The sequence below is a fragment of the Cryptomeria japonica genome, chromosome 3 (assembly GCF_030272615.1).
Source record: "Cryptomeria japonica chromosome 3, Sugi_1.0, whole genome shotgun sequence".
In the NCBI taxonomy this organism is placed as follows: Eukaryota; Viridiplantae; Streptophyta; class Pinopsida; order Cupressales; family Cupressaceae; genus Cryptomeria; species Cryptomeria japonica.
In genome coordinates, this window is record NC_081407.1 from 904861454 (window position 1) to 904871117 (window position 9664).

Sequence of the window (9664 nt, forward strand, 5' to 3'; positions counted from 1 at the left end):
GTGGGTAGTTTGAACATGTTGTAACTGGTTTGTTTTCCATCAGTTTACATTTTGCTTCAGAGCAGCGGATATGTTGGATATGGGCTTGAACAAGGTTCAGTAATTTCGTTTTGGGTTTTTAATATATGCTTCTACGTGTTCTAAGGATTATATTGATACCTGTTTTGGCATCTTCTGATCTTTCTCTTATCTGTTGTTGTGAGATTTGTCGCTTGGCTGATGGATATCTTCGAATGCAATAAACATGTGACGGCTCCATTTGAGACACCATGCATTATCAGGTGGAAACATTTTGTATAGGTTCGAGCATATCAGGTATGTGCATTATATTTTGAAAAGAATGCAGATTTACAACTCCAGCATTAAAGGTATTGGTGATATAAAGTCTTTGAATGTATTTGATGCATAAATACTTCATCAGGAATGGCAATGGCTATGGTTTTTGATATAGTGATGAGTTTTGAAGTGGTTATGTTTCGAAGTAATAATGATTGTTGAAATGGCAGAAACGTGTCATGGCATGAATGTTATAAAATCTGAAACAGTTTTTAAAATGTTTGGTCTGCAATACTTATCAGTGTTTGACGTTTATAATGTTCATTGGTTTCATTGGTTTCAAAGATGCATTCGAATCTGAAAGCAAACGGTTGTGTTCGGTTTTAAAACAGCATTCATACAAAGTGGTTTTGTAACAAACCCCAACTGGTTCAGTTGGGCTGGTATAACCGTTTCCATTCGTATCATATCATTATTTATTGAGATCATTTGGAAGATCTTAGTGTGTGTATGAAATGTGAAAAAGAACAGTGAAAAGAAACGCATATGCATTTGTATTGAAAGTTATAATATATACTTATACATACATACTGATGTAGTATTTACATCTATATGTATTTATAAGACTGAAAGGAATAGGGTTGAACACCCTGAGCAGTTGTAGCTGCTGGTTGTAAAGAATTGAAGTTCAATAAAGATGCAGGATTATTGGAGTGGTTTTTTTTCACCCTATGACGAAACCGTAAGGATTTTCGAGGGTTTTCCCACTCGGCACAAATTTGGTGTTTCTCTTATTTGTGAGTTGGCATATTTTGTTTTATAATTTCTGTTCAAGATTGATATGATTCAAAAGTTGTTGTATGTTGAAAATCAGTGTTAAATAATAGCAAAATTTGTGAATTACCTACTGTTCTGATTCAACCCCCCCCTTCTCAGAACCCTGATACTTCCAACAGGTAGCACACCAGGACGCAGAGGATTATTGTCAAACGTGAGGTTCTTGAGAGACTTTAATTCCCCGAAAAAATTAGGGAATTCTCCACTCAAACTATTTTCGTGGAAGAAGAGAGCTTCGAGCTTTGCCACCATTCTGAAGGCTGGAGGAATGGAGCCACTGAAACTATTATTTGGCAACTTCAAGATTCTCAACTTGCTCAACTCGGAGATACAAGTGGGCAGCGTTCCAGCAAAGTTGGTGCTCGACAAATCGAGCTTGTGCAAATGCTTGCAATGCAAGAGGCCAATGGGAGAAGGACCGGTGAAAGCTTTGCGTTGGAGAGTCAAGGCGGTGAGATTAGAAAGGGCGCATATAGCGGAAGTGAGGTTGCCAGAAATGGAGGCCCCCGTGAGATCAACAACGGTAACGTTGTTGAAAGTATCACAGGAGATTCCTGTCCAAGCACATGGATTTTGGTGAAACTCATTCCAGTCGCTCAAAGCATTTTGCTTGTCCCTCCAATCTCCCTTTTTTATTTTAACGAGAATTAAGCCGTCTTGGGAGAGTGAAGTGCAGTAGATCTATGACTATTGGCGTTGGTGTAGGCTTGTCATTCAACACTTTGAACCTCCTTTAAAAAAATTGGAATAAACATTCCATATCCATTTATTTTACCTTAATATCAAATAAATATTTTAGTAGACCACAATCTATCATTTTAAACTTCCTTTTCATGGCTTCATTAAACTTGACAATGTGAAAGTCATTATTTATTATAAAATTAAATCATATATGTGCAAGATAATAATTAAAATCACACCATGAATTGTCTTTAGATGAGTTTTTCTTTAAACTATGTTTGAGGTGTTTATTTTAGTCATAGAGTGCTTTTTGAAATCTATACACTTTATTTTTTTCTTGGGACTTCATAGTTCAAGGCATTGTTCAACATAAATGTGTTCCCTTCATCACATCATTTATAAAGGTAAATTTTATATTTAATTGGTACAGCTTCCATTTGTGCTAAGATGTTATTAAGTTAAGACTACTCTCATAGTTTTAATTCTTGGTATGAGAGTCCAGGTCTCATTATAATCTCTTCTAGATTTTTATTTGTATCGTTTTATTGTTACACTTCTCTTTTTCATTCTTCCTTTAAAACTATTCCCCACAATCTAGTTAACTCCAATCACTTATTTACCCATAGGTAATTTAGTTAGCTCTAATGTTCTATTTCTTTCCATTGCACCTTCCCATCCATGGACAAACACCATTTCTCTTCTTTTATTGGACTTAATCGAGAAAATTATATTCATGTATTAAAATTGAGTCTTAAGATAGCTATTAATTAGCACTATAGGTTAAATTATTGTTGCATGAAGATTGAATTCCAAATTACTATTTGATCATTTGAGTAATGACAAGGGTTTTATAGGTGCTCAGAAGTTAGCATTTTATAGAATTGGTAGAAGAAATGTGTCTTGCTTGAAAATAGGCTTCTCATATATGTAAATGTATATGTATATATATACATCTCTCTCTCTCTCTCTCTCTCTCTCTCTCTCTCTCACACACACACACACACACACACAGTGTGTGTGTGTGTGTGTGTGTTTGCATGTGTGCATATATCCATATATATACATACATATTTATAGATATATAGACACACACACACACACACACATGCATATATATATATATATATATATATTTTCTAAACTCCCTTGTAACTAAATCGCTTTAGGTAAATTCTAATATCTAGTTTTCATAGTTTTTAAGTCATTGAGCTAAATTTCATTAATTATGTGAATATTAGTTAACGAGCCAAATAAATTATTGTTAGTCAAGTTCAATTTTGACAAAATTATTTTGTTCTTGAGACAATTAAGTATTGCACAGGTGGAATTGTAGTCATATATGTACATTAGTTTCAATAAGATTATTTCTTTTGATTTAGTGGATTAAAAAAGTATGGATAAAAGCTAAGGGTAATTATAGCTTATAAATCTTTAGCATTAAGATATTTGTCATAGTTTTCTAAGAAGTATTAAGTCAAGCTATGCTATAAATAGGCAAACCATAATTATCCATATGAGAATCGTTATCTTGTGGTATGTTTATTGAAGACTGGTAAACAAGGAAATAGGATATGTCAAGAGATTGGATATAATTTACCGTTGTCTACATTCTATATCATTATTGAATCTTTATACATTTGATAGAATGCTATTATGTGTATCCTTTTCAACTTAGTGAAAGAATAAACTCTCGCTTTATCAATTAGTGTTAAAATAAAAGACTTATTATTAAGCACTCAAAATTATTCACAAATTTGACATGCAATTTAAAAAAAATAAATTTAGGAGAGTCATAAATCCAACTTAAAGTGAAGAGAGCATCTATTTTACATCTATATGTGAAATAAGTATCAATTTTCTTAAGCTAATGTTTAATAATTGAAGAGAGCATCTATTTTACATCTATATGTGAAATAAGTATCAATTTTCTTAAGCTAATGTTTAATCTAATTATTAAATCGTTGGACGTTGAGATCTTGAAAAGACTAAACTTCGTTTTTCCTTAAAACAAGAAATGAAGCGAGCAAATAAGGTATGAACCTTGGAATACAAACAAAAGATGAAAGCAGCGAACAAGAGAAGTAATCCATGGATTGATCGTGTGCAAGAAAGAGAAAGAGAAAGAGAAGGGATTGAGGATTGAGGATGAGAATGATCACTAGAAGATGAAATGCCAGGTGATGGGCATGAGGCCGAAGTCATTATCACCGCGGTGCACGCCGAGGGCTTTCCAAACACTCTCAGAGGCGTCCACGATATCATCCTTGCACGGCTTCGCACATTCATCGATGACGGTGGCCACCGTAGACTTCCCTCGCGCACTGATTTTCAGTTTGCGGAAACAGTTGGAGTTATGATCAAAGGTGGCAGGAGGAAGAGCCACCCAGTGATCTTTGTTGGAATGGAAGTGCCCATCACAAGCTGAGGGTCCACCTCCATCCCCTCCTTTCTCAAAGCTGTTCACCGTCATTCTTCCCCGTCTTTTACTCGCACTTGTACACATTGTCATCATCATCATAATCACGCAGAATACCAACAACACCAATTTCAGTTTCCCCATTCTCTTCTCTTCTCTTCTCTTCTCTTCTCTTTTCTTTGTGCTGGCAACTCACTCACGACCATATATAAAGATGTGCAACAGAAATATACTTATATATCTACAGGTTTTAGTAATTTTGTACATTTCCATTCCTCGAGCACGTCGCTAATAACAACGCATTTGCCTTTTCCATTGTCCGCTAGCTCTTCAAACAGAATCATAATTATTATATCGACAGCCGAGTATGCTATAACCTGTAAATCCCCGGTCCATTTTGGACGGTTTTAAAGATCGACGCAAATATTCGTTAATTTTGGAGTGGTCTGCTCTTGGATATCATACACTCACTTTTCACATTATGGATAATACATCATTGACATCGATGACATCGAAAATCGGCCATGAGATTTAATCTAAATCTTTAATGATTGAAACAAACATTAACTGTTAGTTTGTATGATATTTTTCGATTATTTTTTGGATTCGTGTCTCTTCCTTTGTATGATTTCAAGTAGAAGAATGCAGAGTCATACAATTTGAGTTTAGAATTTGCGGGAACGCCTTTCACTTTTCCTCGTTAAACTTTGTTTTCGGGTTTAATTGTCGTTTAAGTTGGAAATTAGTGCCGCATCACAAAGGATTCTGAAAAAATCGTGATGACTGAATAGTCGGCATGTCCAAATTTTAGATGTCTGATCTGCTATGTCAAATCAATGGTTTATATTTGCTTGCAAGGTGCAAGACGATTGAAACGTTTGCCGTGGTTGATTTTTTTTCCATCTTTTCTCACTTTAATGAATTTTCAAATTGATGAATTAATTTTTAGCGTACTGCCCCTTTCATTAACAATTAACTCACTTTTCATAGTCAACATATATTTTATGTGATAGTTGAGGTTCTCTTAGTTAAAATGCCCCTCCCTCTACCTCTATTTTGCATCCTTAAAAAACTTAAATTTATTTATTTATTTATTTTAAGACATACAAATTTAATATTCTTCTTAAAAAAAATTCTAATTTTTTAATATATAAAATCAATAGTGGCTAACTCACAATTTTCTTAAAGGATTGAATACTCTATTTGTAAAACTATAAGCAATGTACATTGAAGTATTACAAAAAATGATTCAAATTGACCCTAGCCACTAGAGTGCTAGATTTTAAAAGTCGCACTAAGTTAAAATACATGGATTCATGTTTATATGGACTTTTAAGTTTAAAGTGTGTGGGAAGAATTCATATTTCAAAATATTAAGGTTATTTTATGCATTAAAATTAGAGTAAATATTTTATTTTCAAATTATATGTTTACAAATTAAATATATAATAAAATTTTGATATTTTGGTTAAATCATTTTTATATAATATTTTTTAATATTATTATAATTTATAATTAATTACAAATTAAATTATATTTAATATAATTATATTTATTGTTATATATAATATTTCATTTAATAGAAACTATATCATTATTACATATTGTATTATAATATATAGTTAATATACAATTAAAAATTAATAATTACGAATTAAGTGTATTATTATATATTATATTTTATAGAATGTGAATTATTAAATTAATTTTAAAAATTATATTATAATTTTGTTATTTTGATTGGTTCAAAATAACTCTTTTTTAGACTATTGGAATTTGTGTAATGCTTTTCAAGTCAAATTTAATCAATGCACATTTAAACACAAAAGGCCTTGTATTCATAATATTATAATAATATTGTGAGATTTTGCCAAGATCTAATGGCAATGGAAAGCACAAATAAGAGAGAACAAAATGTATGATAGGAATAAACTATATTCTATCAAGATGAAAATATTGATCGACTGGATCATCAAGTGTTACATATAATCAATATGAGCCTGTTTATATAAGCAAGTCTATATGGATATGTGAGCACACAAACATGACATGTGGCTCAATAAGAAACAAGGGTAGGTAGAAAATAGGTGTGGTAGGTAGGAGAAACAATATAATATTCTACATGAGAAGGATCACCCACCAAAGGTAGAATTGTCACTCCACAATAAGTGGATATGTTAGAGTAGTAACAAGATCACACCATAAAAGGTGGAAATTCTCCTACACACACTATCCCAATGTGGCACAAACACCCAAGTGTCTCATACCCAAACTACTATGAAATGCATGTACTTGAGTAAACTTAAGTAAGGTGTAATAATATCCGACATGAATAATTAATTACACCAACAAATATATAGTATATTTTATAATATAAATTATTATTATATATGAATATATAATATATTTTTTAATATAGTACAAATTAAATTATATTCTCTCTGGGACCTCATCTCTCTCTCTACACACACATATATTCCCTCTCTATTTATCTATATATCTCTCACTCATACACACACACACTTCCAATTCCACCTTCCTTATCCCTATCTATATCTTTATCTCTTTATCTTTCCCCTATCTATCTCTCTCTATACCTTTCTAATATTGGTCGTTGTCACCCTTCTCTCAATCTCATCCACTCTCTCTCTATCTTCGTATATCCCCCCTCTTCCTGCTCTCTCTCTCTCTCTCTCTCTCTCTCTCTCTCTTAACCATATTTTTATATCTTCCCATGTATCTCACATGACTCCCTCTATCTATCCATCCATCTCTATCCCTCTCTCTCTTCCTATACCTCTATACATATATCTATTTACCTCTATATCTCTATCTCTCTATATTTCTTCTTCCATTTATCCCTCTATCTCTATCTCATTATCTCTCCATCTCTCTCTATGTATCATTTCATATCTCTCTCCCTCCCTCTTTCTATCCCTATCTCTCCCTATTGCAAACATAACATGAGACTATTAATAATGGAGCTTGATTATCTTCTTGATTCAAAGGTTTTGTTTGAATCATGTTTGGATCCTTATAAGTGGATGCATACTCTATTTCAATATATCTAGTCTTCGTTAAGCCCTTTGTTGCACACACATCATTTTCTAAATGACCTACAAATCAACCTCATCTATTGTACAAATCTATGCAACGTCTAGTGTCACTCACTGGTTCATCTTTTCACTTATGCATCAATACACTTATCTAGACTCTTATATGATATTTTTGTTGACACTTATGACTCCATTCATATCTTAATTTCTATTTTATGTTGCTAGACACTTTATATAGACATACATTATATGATGACTTTTATAGATGATGGCATATATTGGACTATTATGATGATGAATTTATATTGATGATCTATATACATTTATTATCCTAGGATGAATCATATTGTGATGTAGCCAGTTAAAACACAACCAATACAATAAATGAAATTATAAAAATTGACACAAGTTTGGATCAAATTCTCTTCATTATTCTTCCTCTGCAAATTCCAACCATTCTATGATTACAATGAAAAAGGGCCTATTTTAACAGCAAACCAAAAATTTCCTTTATAGGCAGGCTTTTAAAAAATTTCAAAATTTGCCTTTTATGGAAATTTTCAAATCTATCCCAAAAATCATGAAATCTTCTAGAAATCTAAAAAAAGTTCCTATGGCATGAATTTCCAACTTTCTAACCCCATAAATATTACGAGTTCAAAATTAACTAAAAAACCAACTTTCTAAAAACATGAAAAAACCAGTAAAAGCCAATTTTGAGGCCTCATATGAAGGAATCAGGCCCCAAAAATTTGATTTTTTTGAGGCCCTACTGAACTAGATTTAGTAAGCAATCCAAAAAATTCCTCATGAAACACCTCCATGTCAAATTTTATCCCAATCGGACAATCAAATCAAAATTTATGACCCCACGAAGTCCTTACATCATCCTCCTCTGGTTGAAAAGAACACAACTCCTGCGAGTGGTTGTCCTCAAATTGCTACCATTGACCTTGATCCAACTTCAATTCCCACTTTGTAATCCATGTGCTCTCTGCTAGTGCTAATCCTTCCCACTGTACCAAGTATCTATTGTATTCTCCTTGTCAAGTGCAAATAGTCTTCTTATCTAAAACCTGTGCAATCTTCTCCCTTTTCTTACTAGGAATTATCCACTGCCAATCTACTTCCTCTACACCATCATCATCATGAATGTCACTATGAAAGGTGTATAAATCAGAAACATTAAATACAAGAGAGATATCAAGATTGGTTGGTAAATCTATCTCATAAGCATTGTCATTGATCTTCTTGAAAACCTTGCAAGGACCAACTTTCTTATACTTTAATTTGTGGTATGTGCTTGTGGTTAACCTCTCTTTCTGCACAAAAAAACATCACTAAATCACCTTCCTTAAAGTCTTGATGTTGTCGACCAACATCTATTATAGATTTGTACTTCTCATTACTTTCCTGCAACTTTTGTCTCACCCTTAGGATTCCTACCATAAATAATTTGAAATGGTAATTTATGTGTAGATCTATTCACTGAACTATTGTAGGAAAATTCTTCTTGGGGCAATGCCAAATCCCATTGTTTGGGCTTCTCTCCAACAATGCACCTTAACAGGTTTTCCAAACTCTGGCTAACTACCTCTATTTGCCCATCGGTTTGAGGGTGATAGGCACTGCTAAACTATAACTTAGTCCCTAGCTTCTTCCATAAAGTCCTCCAAAAATGACTTAAGAACTTTGTATCTCTATTAGTGACAATGGTTTTTGGTACGCCATGCAATCTAACAACTTCTGAAAAAATAATTCTACCACCCGTGTTGCATCACTAGTTTTCTTAGAAGCAATGAAATGAGTCATTTTATTGAACCTATCAACAACCACAATAATAGAATCGTTACCTCATTATGTGTTTGGAAATCCCAAAACAAAGTCCATGCTCAAAACTGGCCACGTCATCAAATGTTAGGAAAAATATCTTCGCACCAACCCAAGGAGCACCAAACCTTGATTTATGAGCACCAACTCAGAGGAGCACCAACCCCTGCACAATTTATAGGCTACAACCTAAAGGAGCTGCAACCCCTGCACTAAGCTTCAACTCAGGGAAAAACAACATAAAAAATGTTGTACAAATGAAAGCATTGTTGCAAATGAAGTTTTGCAACCTTACAATATTCTGCTTTGCCAGTTTCAGCCTTACTGGTCTGTATTCTCTCCATCCACTCTACAACTTTGCTTTGTTGATCACTTTTCTAAATCCCCTCTCACAATGTCTTTTCACCTCAACTCACACCTGATTACTCTTTATCAGGTACCGCTTTTTCTGGCTTGTCACCTCTATGTTCTATGCTTACTCCACCAGTTTATTTCTTACACTGGTTTATCCCGCTTCTCCTTACCGGTCTAGTTTTTACTCATAAACACTTCAAGTGTTTATCTCTTC

At 33.2% G+C, this 9664-nt stretch overlaps 1 protein-coding gene across 1 annotated transcript; it reads right to left on the minus strand.

Moving 5' to 3' along the window:
- Positions 1 to 1176: 1176 nt before the first annotated feature.
- Positions 1177 to 4264, minus strand: LOC131066392 (disease resistance protein BAK6-like). Its single transcript, XM_058001149.2, has 2 exons — positions 4003 to 4264; positions 1177 to 1667 (listed from the first exon to the last, which is right to left on the minus strand). Exons 1-2 carry the CDS (start codon positions 4262 to 4264, stop codon positions 1177 to 1179), a joined length of 753 nt encoding a protein of 250 aa, XP_057857132.2.
- Between the last annotated feature and the right edge of the window lie 5400 nt (positions 4265 to 9664).

What these genes read in the sequence shown, in the direction of transcription:
- LOC131066392 (XM_058001149.2), bottom strand. Translation starts at nt 4,264, where the DNA reads ATGACGGTGAACAGCTTTGAGAAAGGAGGGGATGGAGGTGGACCCTCA. An exon ending in AGCCCTCGGCGTGCACCGCG is followed by an intron (nt 1,668 to 4,002) that starts GTGATAATGACT and finishes GTGCTTGGACAG; the next exon opens with GAATCTCCTGTGATACTTTC.